The following is a 26,160-nucleotide window of genomic DNA, read 5'->3' as shown; positions in this document are numbered from 1 at the left end:
ATTTTTCATATGTGATTACTCGTCATCAGCAGCACCATTGTCATGCAGAGACAGAAATACTGCAACTAATAACATTTTTGATAGTAGGCTATTAGTAGCAATATCAGAATGACAATGTAGTCAAAATCATATGGTTGAATCAGCGTAATAACATCTTAATTTCAGAGCCACATATGGCAGCTTTATTACTAATCATTTATTTATGTCACGATTAATCAGCATAACAAATGGGCATAAGAAAGTTATGGCAGGTAACATTATTATTAGTAACATTAATAGTAATAATATCAAAATGACAATGTAATCCTAGGTCAAGGTTTAATACTCTGTATTCTGATACAGCAGGCAACTCCCAGTTCAGTCCTTTTCAGCATCAATGAGTCAATCACAACCTCATACTCGTTCAGGTGCGGGTGTGCCCATGTAAGCAGTTGCGGGCACTGTAACGTTAAAACCATTCAGACCATATTCGAATGAAATAAATCTAATATCTTCTTCTCTAGGACTCAGAAAAAAGAAATCGGTGCCTGGATTGTAATTAGTTCAATGTGAAGAAATTTAATAAATTTTAGCGTTTTAAAGTAGCCTACTGTCCAAAATAATTTTATTTAGCCAGGGTAAATTCGTTGTTTTGAATGGACTTCAATTTGCTTTTTGGCACCTGGGTTTACTAAACTGCAATACCTCAAGTGACCACTGGAGTAGATAAGCTTCACGGAGAATGGCAATCCCCGGTCCCCTGCTCCCGACTTCAATGCCAATGCGACGGAACCGGATATTGACCGGAGCAGGATATGTCGGGGGCAGCAGCCTGTGTGTGCAGTAAGACCGGCGGCAACAGCGGGAGGAAGAAGCCTCGGTTTAGCGAAGAAACCGGCAGCACAGTGGATTTAGGGGGCCGCCCTGACGAGATAAAAGTTCCTGATCACTTCATCGGCTTTCACTTGTTGCCCCTCACCCGTTGTTCTCCAAATGTCGGATTTTAAGCTTGGGATTGTTCGTCTGGGCCGTGTGGCCGGGAAGGTGAGTTGGATCCACGGGCTGCCATGTGCGACAGAGACTACACTTTTTGTGCGCGGGGAGGTGGAGGATTCAGCTGATTTAAAGAAACAAAACGTAAAAAACGAAGCTTCGATGGGCGAAAATTAATTAATATTTATATAACAGTCCACGGGTATATATGTTATAGCTATTTTGTCTGCTATTGAGTGAGTTAGCTAGCCAGCTAGATCCCGGATTTTGAGGCGAAGTTTAACGTTTGCTAACCAGCCGGCGAGCGAGTGATGCTAGTTATCATTACATAGGTAGTGTATAGCCAACGTGACTAGCTTAGCTACGATTCAGGAGATCAATTGAGACTGAGCCGTGTTATGCATATGTGTATTTCTCCGTGTAAATTAAATTATTTAGGTCGACTAGTGTTGTGTTCCCAACAAAATAAGAACATCTCATCAATGTCAGACGGATGTTGTCTTGGCTACTTTGGTGACATTGTGAGAGGCTGGAGATGAATACGCAGAATAACAGTTAAATAAATCCTCAAAATATGTATATTTTATAACAACTGAAGCTGATGGCTATAGCCAGGTTCATTCGTTTTATATGCAACCAAAAATGCGACAAAGAGATTTGCGACCAGACTAGCTAGCTTCTAGCTACTGGACAGCCGTAACAAGCTAAGTTTGTGTTTGCGATGGCCAAACCCATGGCATAGAAGTGAGCTTTATTGAATCGATTTAGCAATGTAATGCGTGTCTAGATAAATAATAATAATTATCATAATAATAATAACGTGTATATATACGAACACGTTTGAATGTTTGGGAAGTGTTGAATATTGAATATTCCAATGTTTTTTTTATTAAAAAAAACATTGGAAAAAATGTTCATGTTTGGAAGCAATGCTCACGTTGCTATGAATAAATAGTCCATATTATCTTCTTTCACGATTCGTTCTCAATTCTCATCGCTTTGGAGTTTTGGCACTGCTGTGATATGGAGGCGTGGCATTTGTAATTATCGGGGACTCTTGATGAAATAAAGCCGTCATTAACACCAGCACTGGTAAAAGTCCGTCACAGCTGTACATCTACGTGCCCTTTTAATTTCCACTGCCGGTTTAGGTAATCCGATTTGTGTTAATCGATAGTAGTTATGATATCAGTTTCAACAAGTATTTAGCATTAAGAAACAGAATTGTGTAGCAGGTATGGACTGAAAGAGTAATCTACCTAGCTTTCTTTCAGTAGGTAGATTAGAACTGTATGTGCAAGTAATTTTGTGGACACTAACAATGACCATACATGTAACTATATAGTTAAGTAAAATCCTCAAATTCAGTGGAACATCTGGGCTACAGAGAACTGAATCTTGTTGAATCTTCTGCTGCACATGAGCTTGACATGAGCGAGTCAGCGAGACACTGACTTTCGGTTTGTGTTCGCACAATGATGAGGCTTTGTGCTGCTGTTACTAGGTCCACGCATACTCTCTTTGACATCGATTGGGCATTGGCACCATGAACAATATATTCATGCGTAATTATCTCATGCTTGTATGTCATATATCTCATAAAAAACAAAAGAAAAAATGCCAAGTTACTCACACATACAAGACATACACCGTCTGTAACTCATTCATTCAGACTGCCAAAATCCAGGCCTGCCATTGAAAGTATTGATATCAAAATGACACCAAGTTATGATACTACAAACAATATAGGCTATCTTGCCTCACCGAAATGAAATGAGATGTATTCCAAAGCAATGCTACCCAATATTTCCTCAATTCTTTCAAGTCACTTGGCCCTGTGTGTATAAGCATGCATTACATGGACAGGCCAAACATATGTGTGGATGGCTTTCTCACAGTCAAGATTGATTGAATAGGTGTCTATATGTCCAATTTGTATTGGTATGTCTGTATTTCGCTGCCCAGCCTTTCTGCTGCGTGAATGATTGTATGTTTCTTGGTATAAATGTGTGTTCGTAAATGTGAATGTAACATGCTGCGAGGGAAATGTCCCCATGGGGATAAAGAAGTTCTCTATGTATGTATGTACAATATGTATTTTACATGCAGTATTTATTGTACGTGGCAAATATACAATAACTTCTACATTTACTCAAATTCAGTTCAGAAGCGAGTACAAATTTGTTTTCTGGAGAAATATGCTTCCTGTAGTTACTCACCAGTAGTTTTCTACATGAATTTCAATGTGTTCCATGAGGCAATTCGAAATATTTGACACTTTGATCTGACACAAAGTTTGCATGAGATTGTAAAATGGCAAGATTACAAAACACAGGGCCAAGTGACTTGAAAGAATTGAGGAAATATTGGGTAGCATTGCTTTGGAATACATCTTATTTCATTTTGGTGAGGCAAGATAGCCTATATTGTTTGTAGTATTGTAACTTGGTGTCATTTTGATATCAATACTTTTAATGGCAGGCCTGGATTTTGGCAGTCTGAATGAATGAGTTATAGACGGTGTATGTCTTGTATGTGTGAGTAACTTGGCATTTTTGTATGTTGAAAACGTGTTTTTTATGAGATCATTTCTTTTTGCAAAGCGTTTTATTATGAGAGTGAGAAATGCGAAGTGACCCTGTAAGAAACGGTTGTGGATTATGGCTATCCTTGTGTGAATTTGTACAGTCTGATGAGCGTGTACCGTTTAGCAGTTTCGGTTTGCTATATATGTAAAACAGTGGCTGTGACAAAGGGTGTGGTGGCGTAAGTGTAAACGCATCAGAAACGCAGGTGAAATATGGCCAGTGTATGTACTCACGGATTTGACGGCCATCCAACGAGCCTTGATTGACAAAAGAATCAGCAAGCCCGTAGAATTAGAGCTCCCTAGGTCGCAACTTGTGTACCCTGAACCCTGAAAAGTGCCAAACTGTCGGTGCTGTATAGGTATGGGGCATGCCCCCGCCAAGGCGTAACTTGGCGGAATGGCATACCTGCCATCCCAATGTATAACTAGTGTGGTCAACACGTGGCCTATGGCTAGCAAGTTATGCGTTTGCTGGCTGCATATCACAAGGATAATGTTGACTATGAAATTGAGTGATCAGCTTATACTGCCAGTCCCAACACAGTGATCATGTTAATATTAGCGATGCTGTTCATATTGCTCATCTTTGTTGTGTTCAGCTCACCCAATGTTAGTTTGCTACCTAGAACAAACATTAGCAACAGAAGTAGCCAGCTAGCTACCATGTACTGAATTACTTATCCAATGCAGGCCAGGTAATAAAATACTTGTACAGTCCATACCAGCGATGTAATTATTTGTTTAATCTTGCTAAACATACAGTAGAACTCCAGAAATGAGAACACTTAAGGGGTTGTTTGAAAATATTAATGACTTTGAAAGTGAAGTTAAAGACGCCAGTTTTAATTAGAATTATTTCCTGGAATATATGGATAAATGTTAGTATATGTCTAGTAAGATAGGCCCTTCCTCATACAATCTGAGAACCTACTGGTACCTGCTGTATTTTAGTTTCATGGTGTAAATAAACAGTTTTGGGCTAAACATTTTTACAGTTATAAGCTCCTTTATTGTGAGTTTTGATTGTTTGAGAGCTTTTACAGTGCATTTTATTCATACCCTTCATAAAGATGGGCTTGTGGGAAATTATATTCTTTAATCATGCATTGATATGAACCACAATGAAATGGTTCACATTTTTTTTAAATCAGGAAAAGTCAAGAATCACAAGTATTCAGAACCCAGTTATCTATACTTAATTTTAAATATCGGGTGAAAATTGGTTGAAAAAATGGCCTGATGCCAAAAAAACATCTGAGTGAAAATCATAAAAATAACAATGCAAGGATCTGGGTGAAAATGAGATTTTAACTCCAAACATTTATAAGCTTTTCATCACATAATCAACAGATTGTTGGCGCTTGTTTCCATTTTTCTCTCAACTTTTTATTTTTGGAAGCCTGTTCCAAGCTGTCCTACATGCTTGGCTTGCTGAATCATAGATCGGAGCGCTCTTGTGCATAGCAATTGTGACAGTGATGCTATAACACTTCCACTGACAGCAGATGAGGCTTGTCTCCTTTATGCTGAGAGCAATAATATACAAAAAATATTTTCCTTATTTTTTATACCATTAGTATAACCCTGGACTGCATACTGGAGTCCCTGCTGTCAACATCTGGATGAGATAAGGGATCCCTGACTCCAAAAGTGGCCATTATTAGCCGGCGGTAACTTGGCAGGAGGAATGCTGACTGTAGCCATCGTTAGCTAGCTAATGTTAATGAAACTATATATTCCCCGCTACACATAGCCTACATTTTTAACGTCAATTACAAATTGTTACTAGATTCATATCTGTGAAAACTGCTTCATGTCAATTTGACTCAATGATAGGAGTATGAAATCTTATGGGTTAAAAATAAAATTATAGCCTATACCTACAGCATGTATCTTTAGAGTAGCTTTGCGCTATAGGCCTACTGCCTAGTTAGGTCTACAGAACACCCATGTCCCTCTCCAAAAGGTCAGAGGAAGTATTTTTCCATTTTTAATAGCACTTTGTTGTATTAAATTATCCCTCAGGATCAAATGCACCTTAATTTTATTTAAACAAAAGCTTTATAAAAGTATTCTGTATGTAGCCTATATCTTGTAAGCAATCTTGAATGTTAATGTTAACATTTTTTCCCCCAATTTGACTGCGTTCATGTTTATGTTCAAATAAAATTTGCCTTTGCTAGTTACGGCTCTTGTTTCATTGGTTTGGGACATAACACAGTAACACAGCCTGAAAGTTGGTCAAATTTTGGCATGTAATTCAGTATTTTAAATTGTAATGTATCCAAAGTTATCTGATTTTTAGGCAGAATATAAATAATTTTGGCCAATATTGACAGCTCTACATGGTATAGACAACATCCTGATATCCTTATAATCCTTATATGAAGTTCTAAATTAGGAGAGTAATCACAAGTCCAGAAGAGATTTTAGTACAGTAATTTATTAATTGTGGAAATGGCTAATTTTTGTTTTTCTCATCTTTTTATATGATGTAATATAAACCCTATTGTATAGGCACAGCAAAATCCAAGAGTGGGATCTCTGGTACATTTTGAGCTACAGCCCATTTTATGTGTGAGGGGCAGTCTGCTTATTCTAATCATTTTAGGTAAATGTAATCCATCCATTAAGCCCATTTAAGTCTACACTAATTCGTATGGAAACCCCTAACAAAAACCTCTGGAGCTCTTAGCAAAGCAAGAGTGTTTGGTAGAGTCAGTGTTATCAGTCATGAAAAAGTAAAGTGTGTTGACTTAAACCAAGAATCTGTTGCCATAACATCTTTAAAATTTATGAAAAATAGCGAATAGAGGGTTGAGAGTAATTTCAGGAAATGGACAGGAAACTGTCTCACTTTGAATTGGAAACGGATAGTGGCACTGAAGTGATCACCCAGTTAAAACAAAATGTAGCATCTTGCAACGAAAATAAGGGTTCTGACAGGGGCGTCGGAGTAAGTTTGACATTGGGGGGGGGGGGATTTGCTCCCCAGCCCCTACCCTAAAATAAATACTATAGTTCCTGAAAAAGTTAATCTGTTCCACCAGAGCTAATTATGGGCATTAAAGATGCAGACAGATGCTTGCCTCAACTTAATTTAACCGTATGTAACCCTCTAATATTGAAATGCCTGAATTAAGCACATCACAAACGTTTTGTTTATAGACTCATAACTAAATGCATACATAATAAATGTGCAACAAATGTGTCTTACATCGAGTGCGGGGTGCAGATGAGGCTGCTCTGCACCTCAACACCACCTCCCCTCCACCTCTCAACCCATCCAAACCCTCTACTTATACATGGAATCTATCTAATCTATCAATATTTATTTATGTTACATATAATACATATTGAGGTCTGGCACTGATGTTGGGCGATGAGGCCTGGCTCGCAGTCAGCATTCCAGTTCATCCCAAAGCTGTTGGATAACGTTGAGGTCAGGGTTCTGTGCAGGCCAGTGAAGTTCTTCCGCAGGAAACATGGCAAACCATTTCTTTATGGCTCTTGCTTTGACCATGATGAAACAGAAAAGGGCCTTCCCCACTTCCACTGTTGCCTCAAAATTCTCTAGAATGTCATCGTCTGGAATTCGGTAGGGAGTGTTGCAACTGAGGACATGATTTTTACACGCTATGTGCTTCAGCACTCAGTGGTCCTATTCTGTGAGCTTGTGTGTTCCACAGTTTTGCGACTGCTCTTGTTGCTCCTAGACATTTCCACTTCACAATAACAGCACTTGCAGTTGACTGGGCAGCTCAAGCAGTGCAGAAATTTGATGAACTGGCTTGTTTGAAAGGTGGATGGTGACACACTGAAAGTCTCTGAGCTCTTCAGTATGACCCATTTGACTGCCAATGTTTTTCTATGGAGATTGCATGGCTTTATGCTTGATTTTATTCACCTGTTAGCAATGGGTGTGGCTGAAGTAGCTGAACCCACTAATTAGAAGGGGTGTCCACATACTTTTACAGCCTTTTTTTGTCCACTACTCAAAACATTCAGATTCTTATGTAAACTTGTTTAGTGGCTAGATAACCATTCTTGCTTTCTGATATTGGAAAAACAGCTGAGGAAATATATTTGCATTTGCACAATGGGCACTGAATCAGAGTGGGTAATCAGTGCCCCAGGAATGTTAGTCTGCCTCTGTTCAGTATCCCTGAAAATGAAAACCAGCGCTTATCTTCCCTTAAACCTCAAAAAGGACATAAAATGGTGTACTGATGGGCAGTAGCCTATGACATGAAGTAGCCTATTTCCCTTGATGTTTGTGCCTATAGACCTAATTATTAGGGGTTCAAACAACAAAGCTGCAGCTCTCTTGTTTTTATTTTTTGGCCAAAAACTAATGAAAATGAATGGGCTGATGGCCCCTTCATCCTGAATGAAAACTACACAGATTGGCCACTTGGTGGGGCCAGAGTGATCAATTTAATTCATTACATTACATTACATTACAGGCATTTGGCAGACGCTCTTATCCAGAGCGACGTACAACAAAGTGTATAACCATAACAAGTATGACGAAACCCCTAGAGAGAAGTACCGGTCCAAGTGCAGGGAACAACCGCATAGTTCAACTTGGACCCTGATGGTTAAACTGATTAACACTAACAACGAGAACGGCAACAACGCAATCTATGGAAAAAATACAAGTAGTCGTTAAGACAGTTAATGCACCTAGTCACCTACGAAACAGCTGCCTAGTTACAACCCTAAGTTTAGTCATTTACAGGGGGGAAGGGAGGGAGGGGGAGAGGTGCAGCCTGAAGAGGTGAGTCTTCAGTCGTCGTTTTAAATGGGTCAGTGTCTCAGCTGTTCTGACCTCCACAGGGAGGTCATTCCACCATCGTGGGGCCAGAACAGACAGGAGACATGTTCTGGAAGTGCAGGTGCGAAGAGGGGGAGGTGCTAGGCGTCCTGAGGTAGCAGAACGGAGGGATCTGGCTGGCATGTAGGGTTTGAATATCTTGTGGAGGTATGCTGGGGCTGATCCCTTGACTGCCTGGTATGCTAGGACCAATGTTTTAAATTTGATGCGAGCTATAACAGGCAGCCAGTGGAGGGTAGTGAGCAGGGGAGTTACGTGGGAGTGTCTGGGGAGGTTGAAGACCAGACGAGCCGCAGCATTCTGAATGAATGAATGAATTCAATATTGAAATGGTCATTACTATTGAACCAATTACCGTAGAAAGATGGGGCTCATGTCTGTAGATTCCTCTCCTCACAACAAACAAAAAGGCTCATGGACTGTTAAACTGCTCCATGTCAGATTTTTTACCATCTAAGATTTTACTGAAAAAAAAGAGTTGAACAAATTTTCCTCTTGGAACGATTAACCTATTTGCACGAAACTTGTACTAATATGGTCATTGGCTGGTTATCTTTAAAAGTTATATAAAGAAAGTGGAAAAATTATGGTTGCAGTGTTAAATTTTAATTTAAGCAAAAAATATGCTAATTTAGTTCATTCTGGACTTATTTGGTTAATTTGCTTGAAACCTGCACTGATTTAAAGCGAATATCAGTCTGAATAAAACAAAATTTGAATGGTGTCCGGTGGTTAAAATATGGAGAAACTAGAGCTAATTTTGTCTCCAAGCTGAAGGCAACAAAAGCTGTTATGGGAGGATTTAATTCCAGTCCAGTTCCAAACATTTTGCTCATCTTTGGGATTTGGTGTTTGCTCATTTTTGGGAATTTGCTGATACTTGACAGAGTGATGGAGTGTTACATGGATGAGTGCAGGAAAAAAAATTGGCCATTTGTTGGTGCTATGATTTGTTAGTATTTAAACACTTGACCACCTACAGACATGAATCTACTGCTGCTAAATTCCTCCCTGCATAAAGAACAGATTTGCCTATTGGACCATTACAGTTCATTTTAATCTCTTTTTTCCATTTTGAAAAAGTACTTAACATCATCTCCTAGATCAATTTAAATATTTGCATTAAGCTTGTAGTCATGTGGTTAGTGGACTCATCTCTTTTTATAAAGAATGTTTATGTGAAAACGTGTTAAAATGTGGTATTTTTGTACAAATTAAGTGAATTACTGCAATGTATTACTGCTTATTATTGGCTTGAAATAAGCAGTAAGGTCACACAGCTTCCATATAATCACGTGACATGTTTTTTTCAATCCCACGGAAACTGCAAGGCCTGGCTGTCTTATCAATACCCAATAGATAACGAGTGACGTTTTTTCCTTGGAAGCATTTCACGCAGCATTTCTAAACTTGAAGCTAATGTTTATGTTGCCTGTCTGTGAGCTGCTTTATCATACTTGCTATTTTCAGGTACATTCATACAATTTGTTTCCTGTATTGACTCTGCTGCTCTTCCTCTCTTTTTAGACGAAATACACTCTAATAGATGAACAGGACATACCCTTGGTGGAAAACTATGCCTTTGAGGTAAGAGGATTCTTTTAGATGTCACTGGACTGTTTTGGCTGTGTTTTTGAGACTGACAGTTTGTTGCCTGTATTTGTACATTGATAGTTAGTCTGGACAATTGGAATGTGATTAGCCTTGGATATTGAGGGATTTTGTTCAGTTTATTCGCATGAATAGATCAACTAGAAGTACATTTTCTAACCAGACGTATCTGGACACCCCTTTGGTCTGGGGCTGTTTTTCAGGGTTTGGGCTAGGCCTCTTAGTTCTAGTGAAGGCAGATCTTAATGCAGTTACATTTTTGATTATTTTGTGATTCCAACTTTGTGGCAACAGTTTGGGGAAGGCTCTTTCTGTTTCAGCATGACAATGCCACCGGGCACACAGCAAGGTCCATATAGAAATTATTTTGTCAAGACCGGTGTGGAAGAACTTGATTGGCCTGCACAGAGCCCTGACTTCAACCCTATCCAACACCTTCGGGATCAGTTGGAAAGCCAACTGCGAGCCAGACTGTAATGTCCAATCAGTGCTCAACCTCACAAATGCTCTTCTGGCTGAATGGAAGCAAATCCCAGCAGCGATGTTCCAACATCTAGTATAAAGCCTTGCCAGAGGAGTGGAAGTTGTTACAGCAGCAATGGGTGGACCAACTTCATATTAATGCCTATAATTTTGGATGAGATGTTGGATGTCAGGTGTCCACATACTTTTGGCCGTGTAGTGTACCTTTTGATCCTTTTTTTATTTTGACTAGCGATGTTCTCATTGTGTACAAAAACTCTCCAGGTGCAGTGTAGAAGATTTTGTACATTGATACAAATTTGAGTATTGTGTACTTCAGAATATGTGTCAAGTGATTAGAGAATCAGTTCATATAAGTTATAATGGTTTGTTTTACTCTCCGAGGTGCCTAAAACCGGAGATGGCTACATCAGCTGTGGTAGTTGCGGTCCAAAAACTTCTGTTCTAGACAGTGGAATCTCAGAGAGACAAACGCATTGGGAATGGAGGTTGTTCATAACTCTGAAGTAACTTCTATACACCACTTCTATGAATTCAACTCGCCTCAACTTTTTTTTATTGGAATCTTTGCATTATTGCTGCCTTATTTTTAAACTGGCTACTCTCTTTGTGAGGCTTTTAGTTGGTAATCAAACGGGTAATTGGGATTGCAGAGTTTTTTTACATTTTTATTTATTTTGGCTTACAAGGTAAATTCCTTTTCAGTGACCCACACTTTGGCCTTTTGCAAATTGTTTTATTTTGTTCTGCCCTTCGTGACCACACTACATACTATATACCATTAGGCTATATATGAATCTCCCAGGAAAAAGTCTGTCAACTCATGCTTAGTTTATGAAGCAGAAAACACTCGTGATGATCCAGCATAGGCCATAAATGGTCAGTTGAGTTCAGATCTATGGAGTTACATTTGTGTCTTTATTATGAGAAGAACATACTATATAGGCTACACATCCACTGGTTTGGCCAGGTGCAGGGAAAAAGAATGACACAATGAAGGAATAAAGAATACCTGCACGCCAGCAAATGCTCCCTTGTGGTTTATTCAAGAAAGGTCTTCATCAGGTATACAATTATGTGAATTATGTCTGTTTTCTGGTAACTGAATGGAATACAAATTCTCCATTAAGAATAAGAGTAAATAGAGGGAAATAAAATGACTTTTCACCATTAGTGAAATACACTGTGTTCTGTTTTAACACCCTGAAATATGATTTTCCTTTTTTCTTTTGTGGTTATTAATATTGTGCAATGACACAAGCCAGGTTATTTATTTTGTAAACCCCACCCCCCCCCCCCCCCCACTCTACAGTCATGCTCCCGTTTTACTTTTTATTCAACGGACCTTCCTTGTTACTCATGATGACTTGATCTCTTTCTAACTAACCAAACTCACCAGTCAGTATAGCTTTCATGACCACAGTCACACTTCAGACTGCTGTAGCTTGTTAGGCTATGTAAAGTTTGAATGTATACATGCCTGTAATTGATTGATTGAAAGCAGTTTAAGCAAATAATTCAATTGCGTTTAGAAGTGGGTGCAAAAATACATTTGTAAATAAGTTTGTGATGGGATTATGATGATGGGCACATGAAACTGACTGGAAACAGTTTATTTATTGCCAAATCTCTTGGCTACTCTAGAATACCCATTGAGCTATGGGTACCTCGTGATCAATGTGTTGCAGGCCACTCGTGTATACTTGCATGAGAACCTGTGGCTGACTGACTATCAAATTTTCCAGTAATACAAAGGAACGACCAGTGGGTGCAGCCAAACTGTCCAAAGAATTCTGCCGAATTCTACCCGCATTAACCGGGTGACGGGTGTTAATGTCAAGCTCTGCTGACCACTTAGGCTCTCTTCACTGGGTGTTGTCTTGAAAGAAGAAATCAAAGGAGAACAATGGGTAGAGAAACCATTTGCTTCCATATGATGATGATCGACTTCTTTCTGCTCTTTATTGTTGCCTGTCAAGCTTTAAGTAATTAATGACTATTCCCAGGTTTTAAACTATAAATTTAGTAAGACCAAAAGTGAAATAATGGCAGTTAGCCATGATGTACATTATAACTTTAGCTGATGGGATGTCAACCAAAATATTAGGCTAAATGTAGAGGCTGTTCTCAATTAAAAGAGTAGTTAGCTGAAAGATAAAGCAAATTAAAGTAAATTCGACTATGGAATTCAATTCAATTGATGTATTTAATTTAATCAAGTGTTAGCAATAATCCGTGAACTGCCCATTTGTTTAAAATAAAAAATAAAAAAACAGATATTTGGCAGCTTAAAGGGGTATGCCCGTTTATTTTTTGTTTAAATTAGTATAATAGCCTATTATTCAGGCTTGCTAACAGTTGCCTAGCAGTGCTGCATCAAGTCTTTTTATGAATATTGAGTCTGGTGATACTAGAGACCCAAATTTCCCATAATTGTGGTGGTCTTTTCTGTATCTATGACTCACTTTTTGATTCTGTGATTAACCAGCTCAGTTTCCCCATAAATCTGACAGCCATGAGAATGTAACTCAAAATTACATTTGCTATGCCATTTCAGAACAATGTTCCAAACAAAAATAATGTTCTTTTACTGGTTCCAGTGAAATGTTCAGAAAGAAATGTTCAGTAAACTGTGAACAGGAGTCCTAATTTAGCAGACCCTCGCTGATGTACACTTTTTTTTGTTTTATTTCTCCATCAGGCACGTATGGAGGTAGACTCCGATGGTAATGGAGCAAAGATTTTCGCCTATGCCTTCAATGTCGGCAAAGGACGCTGGGCCGGCCGACATCTGCACGAGTTGCTGTGGTGAGTGTGGTTTTGCAACATGCGGTTTCATTATCTTTATGAAATTAGGTCTCTGTGGATGCAGAAATTGATACATTACACTAGATCAGCCTAACGCTGTAGAATTAAAAAAAATTTTTAAACTTGGCCTTTCTAGTGTTAACGGGTGTTTCCATTTGATCCCCTGTTAACACTAGAAAGGCCCTGTTTTTTTCTCTTTTTTTTCCTACCTTCTATGGCCAAGCCTGACCCCACACACACGTTTACGTTACAGTGTGAAATATGCGACAGCTCAGGAGGTAAGAGCGGTTGTCTGGCTGTCGGAGGGTTGCCGGTTCGATCCCCCGCCCTGGGCGTGTCAAAGTGTCCCTGAGCAAGACACCTAACCCCTAATTGCTCCCAATGAGCTGATTGGTACCTTGCATGGCAGCCTTTCACCATTGGTGTGTGTGTGAATGGGTGAATGGGTGAATGAGAGGCATCAATTGTAAAGCGCTTAGGATAAAAGCCCTATATAAATGCAGTCCATTTATCATTTACCACTTTCTTTTGTCTTTGTTATTTTAGCTAGTTGTTTTAGTTTATTGCTTTTGCCCGGAACCGTTGAGGGGGAAGGGTGAAGTGGTCTGTTTGTTTTATTTAATGTTTGTAACTGTGCGCTTTTTCTCTCTATGCGACAGAAATGGTGTTCCCCAGTACTGCCGCATCTCTCCTCCCAGGGTTGTCACACTCGCATGTGACAGTGTTTTTATGAATTCCCAGATAGACACTGTTGTCCAGTGTGTCATGCGTGCGGGGGTGTAGTTACAGATGAGACTGCAGGGAGGGGGTGCTTGGTAAATGAACAACCAGCGCGACCATGGTGCCGCTGCAAAACTCTGTATTTGGCATAGTTGCCATGAATCGTCTACTAATAAAGCTAGAACACATAGTTTGTGTTTTCAACTCATAATTTGGTTGCCAGAGCGCAGAATGTCTGAGTTGAGCAATCTCAGGACGCCGGCGTCATGGGCGCTAGGTGTTTGCGCCAACAAGTTAATTGGAGTGCGCTTTTACATGTGTACTGTCTCCGCTTAGTCATCAGTTCCACTGGAATGCACAGCTTTTGTTGTTTGTGTGAGCAGGGACCCCACAGAAATTGATTGCATTTCACACATTACATTTATTTGGCAGACCCTTTTATCCAAAGCGACGTACAAAACGTGCATTTCATGGTCATAGACAACTGCTAAACACAGGTTCAGTAAGGTACAATACTTATTTTGTACAGCTATTTCTAGCCAAGAACAGAGTTTAGTTCACACAGTGAACACTATTCAGACCTAACCTCTGCAAAGCCAACTAGGCAGAAGAATAAGCTACAGTATTAGGACAAATACAAATTACCAAAAAGTGCTGGGATGGGGCAACATGTAACAAGTGTCATGAAAAGGGGGGGGAGGATTTAGAGTGAAATATACAGCGTGGTGGTGGTTAGTCTAGGTATAGTCTGAAGAGATGAGTCTTCAGGCCACGGCGGAAGACGGGTAGTGAGGGGGAGGTTCGGAGAGGGACGGGGAGTTCGTTCCACCACTGGGGAGCTAGGGTGGAGAAGCTCTGTGATCCCTTTTTGGGCCGGTGGGAGGGGTTACAAGGCGCCCTGCTGCCGCAGAGCGGAGTGATCGAGCAGGCACATAGAATCGAGTCATGTCCTGCAAGTAGATGGGGGCTGTCCTGTTGGCAGCAGTGTAGGCAAGGGTCAGGGCTTTGAACCGGATCCTGGCAGCGATCGGTAGCCAGTGGAGTGATCGCAGCAGAGGAGTGACGTGGGAGAATTTGGGAAGGTTGTAGATGAAACAATTGTCTTTAGCCAAAGTCGCAGTTTCTGTGAAAAAAACTTAAAGTATGCCGAAGACATTATCTCCATGGAGTTATAAACATATCATTTCTATAACTACAATGGCTAAAATTATTGATCGCCATGCTGAAGTCAATTATCAAAGTAAATCATCTTCATCCAACAGTTGCAATTAATTTTGAGTGATTATATGTGTGAAATTAGTTTCAATAGCGCATGATCAATCCTTTCGTATCAAAGTGTCGGTCATTCAGTTGCTGTATAGCATGCCAGGGGAGAGAGCCACCCATTCACACCTGGTTACCAGCACCTACTACCAATTATCTGATGAGAGCTCTTTGTGAAGAAAATGGCACTGCCTGTATTTCGTTAATGAGTCATTTTTTAAATTTATTCTAAAAATGCAATTGTTTTAAGCCCAAATTATTTTGTAAATGTTGTGGAAGGAGGGGGATATTGCATTTGCAGTGTTAGAGTAATTTTAATCCAAACACCCAATGGTAGCAGTGTTAATGCCTTGTTCACCTTGTACTTACAAAGCAAATTGATCGGAGTCTGCTATCAACAGTAGATGTATCATCAGTGTATGCTCATATTTATGTTTTATACTTTGTGTATAAATCTATGTTATTGAACTGTGTAGAGGCAGTACACTGTATAGGTGTCCAACTGGTTGATTCTTTCAGTGACTGGGCTGTTGGTGTGTGTGTGTGTGCATGTGCCCAAGCCACTGAATGTATCTTCATGCTTTGTGTGTAAAGATGCCGGTCTTTTATAAGGTCTAACTTTGTGCTTCTGGCAGGGAGAAGCACAGAGGCGGCATTGCTCCCAGTTTTCAAGTGGTCCACATAAACTCTGTCACTGTCGACAACCGGCTGGACAACCTGCGTCTTGTTCCAGTGGGCTGGAGCCCCAAATCTGAAGAGCTTTCCAGCAAGCAAAGGTACAAGAGAAAGCATTGCATACATGTGACATGTCACAGAAGTGATCCTGTTTCGATCCTCTACTCAAAATAGGCAGGATTAGGGCCAATTGTATATATTGTTCATAAATTTGTCAATCCTGTGGAAAACATAGACATGTTCCTTGCCTAGGTAGGTCAGCAAATGCAATTGTGTGAATGTGTATCCGTTTACAGTACGCCCCTTGATAGAAAACACTAGTCAGTGCTTCTTCAAAAAGTTAGGCCGACAAGCCATAGAATACCAGACCCATGGTTTATTGCTCCATTATGTTTGTGAATAAAAGCCTCAGCTTTTGAAATGCAAATGAAAAAAAGTGAGAAATATTGACCTGGGAACCAAATGAGAGGTATGCTTAGTTTACTATTCTTTGCATTTGAGCTTTTGTTTTCTAGTGAGTGTTCCATTTCATACAAATAGACAGACTCTGAGTATTTTATAGTCCATTTCAAATTGTTCTTATTGAACAGAGGAAGTGATGTCAGTGTTCCTGGAAAACTTCAGCTCTACCCTTTTTTGGCTGCCTCCCCTGATGGAATTACAAGCTGCGACTGCCATGGAGAGTCAAACAGTTGAGATCAAGTGCCCTTCTAAATATAACGAGTTTTCCCTAGCAAAGCTCCTTGAAATAAAAGACCCAAAATTCTGTGTAGATGGCCGGGGTTTAAAGAAGACACACTGGTACTGTCTGCAAGTACAAACACAAATGCTGGTCACTGGAACACATTGTCACTTTGTGATATGGTCTGAGCCTGGCCTTTTGGTCTCGAATGTCTCTTGGGATGAGGAATGCATCTGTTGTATTTTGAATGAGACAAAACAGTGTTCTGTGGCTTATCTTACTGGTGATTTATTCTCTTATTATGGACCCAAGTAAATGGTAAATGGACTGCATTTATTTAGCGCTTTTATCCAAAGTGGTTTACAATTGATGCCTCTCATTCACCCATTCACACACACACTCACACACCAACAGTGAAAGGCTGCCATGCAAGGTACCAATCAGCTCGTTGGGAACAATTAGGGGTTAGGTGTCTTGCTCAGAGACACTTCGACACGCCCAGGGTGGGGGATCGAACCGGCAACCCTCCAACTGCCAGACAATCGCTCTTACCTCCTGAGCTATGTTGCCCCTGTAAAAAACTAAACAAAATAATCTAAGTTTTCTTTATTTTTAGCTATGGTTTGTGGAGGCCTGTCTCATCCCCGTAATGTTTGCTGTGATTCCAGGGAATCACAGTGGTGAAGGAACAATATGCACAAGTAACAGACCCAAATTTGGCAGGACCATAATTTGCTGGAGAAATAGGCCTACTTGTCCTGTGAAGGAGTTTCACTATAGTTGTGCAGGAGTGAAACGAAAATAACCTTTGGTCACCTAGCTTCTAAATCCCGCTGGAATACACTCGAAAACCATGCTAACTTTTCAAGGACAGTTAACTTTTCTAAAAGGATTTCATTTATTGTATTTAAAAAAAACAAGAACCTTTTACCAGAAATTACTTCCAGAACCGATTTTTACTTTTTATTTTTGCAGATGTTTACTCAAGCAGTTTTTTGGAAATATGTCCTGCAAAGGTTATCACATTGCTCTGTGCATTTGGGAGGTTTACAGGACTGAATTTGCCGCATTGTACATTAAGTTATTGACCGTAAATAGGCGTAAGTAGGGCTGTTGAGGGTGCTGAGGGTATTGCAGCACCCCTTGCTCATAAACCTACAGTAATGATGAGAGTTGCGATATAGAAAATAACTTTTCGGCCACTAATTATTAACGTTTTAGTCACACTCAAAAATAGTGAGAGTTAAATTACGTTTGTGACCCAAACAGTTTGATAAATGACTGTGTTTAACTTTTGATAATTTTTCTTTTAAGAAATTTTGTCATTGTGTGTGTACACGCCTCCCATTATGGCGAGGCTTGGACTTGTCCCCAAGGGGAGATGTGGTTGTGATAACCACTGCACTAAAGGTGAATCAATTAGTGAATTGTGACTTTCTGAAATTATTATGGCCCACCAGTTCATGTCAACAGTTAACAGTTCATGGTTTGCATGTTCTTACTGCAATCCACAGTATTATTGTTTTAATATTAATAGGAGAAATTAAGCAAAATAAAAGTGGGCATTGTTCATAGGGTGTAGCTTGATATTCACGTGAAGGGTATTCGGAAAAACGGCACAACACCAGAATTGGTTCTGTTCAAAGTGTTGCAAGGGTAACACAGTCTGATTCGCTTGCAGTCGCATCTGTCCTGAATGTAAACAAAAAGTAAACAAGTCCGGGACTCTTCATGGTATGAAGAAATTTTTTTGACAGCATTATGTAGGCATTTGTGCAAACCTCATGCAAAACATCTGTGTTTTACATGGTTATGTGATTATGTGTATGAAGTTAACCACTTAGTGCAAATCCCCTAGTGGTCGGCACACCGGCGTGCCTAGATTGTACAACTCAGGCTTTCATTGCTCCTGCAACCAAATTATGAGTTAAACACCCACTCTGTGTTCTAGCTTCATTAGTAGACGATTCAGGACAACTATGCCCAATACGGAGTTTTGCAGCGCCACCATTGTTGCTTTGGTCGATCATTTAACAGGAACCCCCTCCCTGCTTTCTCATCTTTTACCATTCAAAAATCTGATTCCGTCATTGAAACAAGATAAACCAAACAATAGTAAAAACATTGCTCACTGAATAACGAAATAAACAAGACAAAGTTTTCAAAAATGATACCATGTCATTCTACAGTCAATATCTGGGACTAAATATTGAATAAACATACAACCTTACCATTGTTTTTTACGTGCAGAGATGTCCCTTTTGAGACCGAGTGGTCATATATTGTCTTGGACAATTCGTTTGTGAAATATACGCACATGTGTGGTGCCTCGGTACCTTCCAAAATAGCTGTGCATAATACCACACGTGTTGTTTACAGCGTTGTCGCCCTTTTTGGTACAGTCTGGCTTAATTGACAATTCATTTATTCAGTAAGTGACAGTATAAGCTTTCTAACTATGGATAACATGTCTAATTTTGTTTTTGTTTCTCATCATTGCATTCACTTACGCATTCGCTCTGTGGTAGCAGTAAAAGAAAACTGCACCCGACAAAACGTTATCAATGATTTTTGTGGTTTCTTGCAAAATATTATTATTATTGAGGACTTCTGAGCATAGCTAAGCCATATGTTTGATCATAGACCTAGCTGACATCATTTTCTGTAGTAAGACCGAAGAGGAGAGAACTACAACATTGATTTACTGTCTCTGTCTCTAGAGAGTTGGAATATTGGCAAAACGTGGTGGACGGTTGAATATTGTTTTCATGTCGCCTCATCCCCATACAAGAAAACATTACATACTGTAGAATACAGAAATACATACAAGAGTTCATTATTACACATTTAGTTACTGTACCGCATTGTGTGACAATGTTTTTGCATTATTTAATCTGATATCAATGTTTCATCTTAAACCTTCATAAGGGGCTCATTTATATGCTTTATAATGGACAAAAACATTTTTGGAGATATATTGGATATGTTTCTGGACCCCTAGATATTTTAGACCACTGTACTGATGGAAAGCTTGTAATTTCCACTTGAAAATGATGCAACAGTGAGTTTCTTGAGTCAAAACTGTTGATTTGTAGTGAAATACGTGAATATGTTGTGATTTACGGCAATGCATAATTTAGACATTTAGTAGTTCTACATATCACCCTTAGATGAACTTGTGGTCAAGGAGTTTTTGATCCAGGACATGTATAGTTCAACCTGCTGTATATGTGCAACCTCTCAGTATTTAATTGCAAATTAAAAAAGAGCAAATTCATTTTTGCTTTTTTGCCTGAACAGTTGCTTTGTGGCACTTTAGTTTATGTTCGTAATTTAGGAAGAATTAATCTAAGTTAGTATTGTAAATGGTACAAATGTCTTGCTTCATTTAAGCCATTTTTCAAGTCTCTGTGATGCTCACATCTGGAGTTTTGAAGCTTTAAATAGGGTACCCTCTAAATGGGCAAGGATTGGCCAGATTTGTCATGTGCGCTAAGGGTTTAACTTCACGTTGGTTCAGTTAGGTCATGATGAGACAATGCAGAAAATATATTATCTCACACCTGATATGTGATGGCAAAACATAATGATTAATTTGCATTATACAGTGCTAAAAAATAGTTTGAATATAACTGTATGATCTTTTTTTCTTGAATTTGGAACTTTTCAGAAACACAAAGTCATGTACCAACATTTAAAATATCTCTTATTTGCTACAGTAATGTTGCTTGACTTGTAATAGGATTTACTTATCCAGAAATAAGGTACCATCACCATTATTTATTTATTTATTAATTTATTTAGGAACACAGATCTATGACCATGCAAATTATGGCTGGTTTGGCATGCCATGTTCATTACTGGGAGCATGAGAAGATATGGGGGCAATAATTTTTTTCTTTACATCTTGCAAGTTATCAGATCTTCTCTGTAGTATTAGTTTGATATGATCGTAGCTTAGTCGCACCCTTTGTAATGGTTTCATCAGTGTCCAAAATTCAGTGGTCATGCATATCATTCACTTTAGGTATCATGGTCCAGTATAGGTATTGGTACATCATTCACACCGGTTTCATGTTATGTATTTTAGTACGTTGTAATATACAAGTGAATTTCATAGACAAATTCAGAACATATACATTAATTCTAAATTATACCTTGTACTAATATTCTGTAATCCTCCACCATTAGATTTGATACAAATTCAAACTGTCTCATAAAATTAGTTATCTAGACTATTCGACCATAAATTTGGAACTTCAATTAATAATCAAAATTACAAATATTAAGAGTCTAATTAAATCAAAGATTTATGAGAAAGGATGTAGTTCTTGGATAGGCCATTTTGACTCAGATTCTAATTTATTAAACAGACATACAAACAGAGCATACACTAATCTATGGGGAGAACTATGCTAAATATAGGAAGGTAGGAGAGTGTGCGTGTGCGCACGTGTCCCTTTCTGGACCAAAGGGGGAAGGGTAAACGGCGGTCGCGTATGCGTGGGGTACATATATGTATAATGTAACCGGCGTGACTAAATAACTTATCTCAGCTACGAATGAGTATTCCTCCTGGTAGTGTCAGAGAATCTTCACACCGGTGTGACAGATTTAGAATGTTGCGGTCAGATGATGTGATCAGATGCGGTTAAAGAGAGTCATTATTTTTATATGGACGGCACAGACTGACCGAGTGTACCTACAATGCATGCCACTATATACACAAATATACCAGTAATATACATCTATACACAAGTTCTGAACTATATAAAAAATGGACAAACCAGTATAGGTACTTCAACTGGCCGTTGGGCCTTATAGCTGGCTTTTGATGCCTACTTTGAATTGAGCACCATCCTTCCAAAACTACTGCCCTGAATGACATAAACAATAAATTAATTATTTGTATTTTTAAAAGAAAAACAACTAAAAGTTATGAAAATGGATCATGAACATTAATAAAGTAATTAATGATCATGTTTTCTTGTCAGACCATTTTCATGCCACAATTAGGGTTGGAATTCAATGCATAGCTCCCTGCCTACACAGACAAGTACTGTCTGTATTGCGTCGGTCCAGTTTGTATTTTCTGGGTTTATATAAATGCAATCACCAATTTTTTTGTCCAACTAATTAAAACAGTTTCATGGTTTATTTGGATTCAAATTTTGAATCTGTTGACACAGGTAAACCTCTTGTTTGAAGTAGCTGGGTATCTGTCCCATCTGTACCTGTTACAGTTTAAATGAAATTAGCCTAAGGAACATTGCACAGCTTCTGTAATATACACTACGGCAGCTTACAGCATTTTAGGATTGGTTGTGATTCACGATCATTATGGTATATTGACAGTAGGATATGTGTCAGTAACTTCTACGTTTATGTCTGTTCACCAGGGAGCAGTCTCTGTATTGGCTGGCCATCCAGCAGGTACCAGCTGACCCCGTGGAGGAGCAGTACATGGAGCTGAGCCGCACACGCTACTACAATGCCAACGGGGAGCTGGTGGAGGAGGAGGAGTGCTCCTGTACCTACTACGAGTGCCACTACCCACCATGCTCGCTCATTGAGAGACGAGTGAGTATAGCCACCCACTTTACTGAGACACAGGCCAGGCTGGAAAATGCGCCCAAGAAATGCCTCAGCTTTACTTTCTTTGATTTCTAAACCCTTTTAAAGAAAACCTATAATGTTATGTCAGGTTGAGCATGTGTACAACCTACAACCAATCCCTTGTCCTTCAGTTGGTTATGAAAGCCAGTAATACAGCTAGTCAGAGCTTGTCATTTGAGTGAATGGAGAGTCCTATTAAAGTAGTTTGGTGCTGTGATCACTTTGACATCATGGTAAATGGACTGCATTTATATAGCGCTTTTATCCAAAGCGCTTTACAATTGATGCCTCTCATTCGCCAGAGCAGTTAGGGGTTCTTGCTCAAGGACACTTTGACATGCCCAGGGCGGGGTTTGAACCGGCAACTCTCCGACTGCCAGACAATCGGTCTTACCTCCTGAGCTATGTCGCCCCGACATCATGATATGTAAATGTATGCTGTGTATATGAATGAAATGTGCTTTGTACATGATATAAGATTTGTTATTTTTCAAACGAAGAAACACTGGACATCTAAAATACAACTACAGAATGACACTACATTGGTATACTTTTTGAAAAATCTTTTCAGTGTATACGTAAACCATTACTGCTGGTAGGTAGGTCAGGTTGTATTGCTGACTAGAAGGGGGGGTAATGTTTGCTTACAGGGCAAAGCTCAGTACACTGAGTAATATATTTTTGTTTTTATAGCTTTTATGGGCATCGTAAAGCTTGAGCAATGAAATGTTGATCATTTAATAATGTTGTTCTTATCAGTGTGTTCAAACCAGTAGATATTGACTTGTTTCCGCACAATAAAAACCTTCTGAGCTTACCCTTTATCAGTTGAAGAACAGAAACAAAACTGTGCTTGTTTTGTTTCCACTCATAGCTCAGAGAGTTCAACATCTGTGGCCGATGCCAGGTGGCACGTTACTGTGGGTCCCAGTGCCAGCAGAGGGACTGGCCAGCCCATAAAAAGCAGTGCCGCGAGCGAAAGAGAGCCCTGGAGCTGGAGCCGGAGCCGGATCGATGATCTTTGGTCCGGGCCAGGCTGCGGGTGGCAGGACAGATAGGAGAGAAGACTTTAAAGTTCAAAGCAAGTGGAAGGCAAAATCACACCTCCCAGAACAATCCTCTCAGTGTCTGCTGTAAAAACGTCTGACCTGTGGCATTATGGGAAATGTAGTATTTATATGTGTAAAAGGGGGGAGACTCCATCTCTGCTCTACTAATACTCAGACATCCATCTGAAGATTTTTGTGTATGGTGTGAGGGTGCACAAGGGCTGAAACGTCACATCGGTGGACAAGATTTAAGATGACGGCCAGCAAGCATCCCTTTCTCTTGCCTTCACCCTCCTATTCAGTAACATGATCTGGAATCCATGACTTGGACTCAGTCCCCTCCAAAAAATGTTTGCATGTCTGGCACGAATGTTACAGGTCTTGCAGTTACTGTACTGTACCCCCCCCCCTCACCAGGGTGGACCACTGCTGCACACTACTCATGACTGAAGGAGTGGGGGGGGAGGCTCAAGGTCAGCAGGTGCTCTGAATGTACTACAGGGCCTCCCTGCTATAGGTTATTTTTTCTGAGCTAAATGGCAGAATCTACATGTGTTGGACTTCCTCTGTATTTCCATTCAAAAATGGTAACGTAACCCAAGTCATTGCAACAGTCATTCACTAACACTACACATTACTGTTCATATTGTATATGTATTACTTTGTACACACTTGTTTGTTCTGGGTGGCTGCGTATATCCAGAAACGAGTAGTTGTCACTTTTACACAAGCCTGCAGGTTCTGCGAATGGAATGGAAATTTAATGGCATTGTTTACTGCGACAGCAGCTGCCCTTCTCTGACAGGTGTACGTGCACTAAGTTGTGCAGACACATCAGCGAATGCAGCATCTCGGTCCAAGCACACTCCAGCATACTGACAGGGATGGTAATTGTTTTTAGAATTATAATTATTTATCTGGGTGGGTTCAATGCTGTGCACTGATTTTGACTTGCCTATCCAAACTTTTGTCTCTTCTCTGTTGGAGGGAGCAAGAATGATTTTGGAGGGTTGGGTAAGGTGGTTTTTTATTGTTAAATGGAAAAATGAATTCATATGTAGTATAAATTACTTGCCAGAACAAAATAAATGATGGAAAAAAATGACAAAAATAAAAGCGAATAAAATATTTCTGTTCCCATGTGAGTGCAGTGTTAAATCACAGAAATGAGCAAATGGTTGCGTATAAAGTTGGGCCGAAACTTTACGTACACCTAGGCTAAAGATATTCAAACTCAGTTTTTCACAACACCACACATTTCACATTACTATACATTTCTTTTGGCAAGTCAATTAGGGCTACTTTGTTCACATCAGAGGTAATTCTAAAACAATCGATTAGAGAGAGTTATTTCTGATTCAATAAATCTGCCTCTAATCGATTTATATCAGAACGCCAGTGGGTCAACAGTTTACATATACCAAGTTGACTGTCTCTTTAAACAGTCTGGAAGATTCCAGAAATTGATGTAATGACTTTTTAGAAGCTTCTGATTGGCTAATTGTCATAATTGGGAGTTAATTGGCACCTGTGGCTCTATTAAGGGCCTACCTTTAGAGCCACTGCCTTTTCGCCCTTGATACCATGGGAAAATCCAAGCAACTCAGCCAACAGATGAGGACCTCCATAAGCCCGGTTCCTCGTTAGGAGTAATTTCCAAACAACTGAAGGTACCACGAGCATCTGTACAAACAATTGTATGCAAATATAAAAATCTTGGGACCACACAGACACTGCATCGTTCAGGAAGGAGGCACAAATTAACTCCCAAGACTGAACAAACTTTGGTCCCAAAGGTTCAACTGAACCCCAAGACAACAACAAAGGAACTGGTGAAGGAGTTGGAGGCATCAGGTACCAAAGTATCTACATCCACCATTAAGAGAATCCTATATCGCCATGGCCTGAAAGGCTGTAGCGCAAGGAAGAAGCCCTTACTCCAAGACTGGCATAAAAAAGCCAGATTGAAGTTTGCAGGTGATCACCAGGACAAAGACCTAGCCTTTTTGGGGAGTGTTCTCTGGTCGGATGAAACAAAAATTGAACTGTCTGGCCATAATGATCAGCGCTATGTATAGAGGGAAAAGAGAGGCTTTTAATCCAAAGAATACCATCCCAACTGTGGATTCGTCGCAGGTCAGCCAACGTGGTTGAATGGAATAGCCTGCCAACAACCCAGACCTCAACCCAATTGAACACTTGTGGGATCAGCTCGGGCGTGCTGTACGTGCTAGAGTGACCAACGCAACCACGTTGGCTGAACTGCGACGAATCCTGGTTGAGGAATGGAATGCCATCCCACAGCAATGCGTGACCAGGCTGGTGACCAGCATGAGGAGGAGGTGCCAGGCTGTTGTGGCTGCATATGGTTCTTCCACCCGCTACTGAGGCTCCTGACTGTTTGTTCAATGAATAAAGCGTAAAATTACCAATATGTCTTGTTTGTTCCTTGTTAGTGATAGTTAAATCATCCAATCCCCCAAACAACTCAAAACAATAGAGTCAATACCAACAGGAGAACACACTGTTTGACATTGGCAGGGAAATTTGCCACATTTAACTTGGGACCCCACCCATATAATCAGCTGTGCTGCTCATCCCACAAATGCATAATCCTTACAAATGGGACATCATTGTAAAGAGAAATGAACAGGCTTTCCAATGATATAACATACAATGCTAATAATATAGTGACAGAGATATGATCAACCAAACAAATTTCCAAACTTTTTTCGAGGAGTTTATTTTGCACAAACTTACAGCACTCAAATGTGCGTAAGTGTGCTCGAGTGTGCGTAGATGCTGTTCTTACCTAAGAACAAATCCGAAATAAGAAAACATTGATGAATGTCAG

General features: G+C 39.8%; 1 protein-coding gene across 1 annotated transcript; it reads left to right on the top strand.

Moving 5' to 3' along the window:
* The first annotated feature begins 734 nt into the window (after positions 1 to 734).
* Positions 735 to 24,434, top strand: LOC135233101 (zinc finger MYND domain-containing protein 19-like). The gene is made up of 6 exons (XM_064296294.1): positions 735 to 1,023; positions 9,927 to 9,986; positions 13,195 to 13,301; positions 15,920 to 16,060; positions 22,041 to 22,221; positions 23,132 to 24,434. The coding sequence occupies exons 1-6, from the start codon at positions 973 to 975 to the stop codon at positions 23,273 to 23,275; spliced, it is 684 nt and encodes a 227-aa protein (XP_064152364.1). The 5' UTR covers positions 735 to 972; the 3' UTR covers positions 23,276 to 24,434.
* Positions 24,435 to 26,160: the final 1,726 nt, after the last annotated feature.

Source organism: Anguilla rostrata, chromosome 10 (assembly GCF_018555375.3).
Source record: "Anguilla rostrata isolate EN2019 chromosome 10, ASM1855537v3, whole genome shotgun sequence".
In the NCBI taxonomy this organism is placed as follows: domain Eukaryota; kingdom Metazoa; phylum Chordata; class Actinopteri; order Anguilliformes; family Anguillidae; genus Anguilla; species Anguilla rostrata.
Note: the sequence above shows the minus strand (reverse complement) of the source record. Positions and strands in the feature narration are given on the sequence as shown.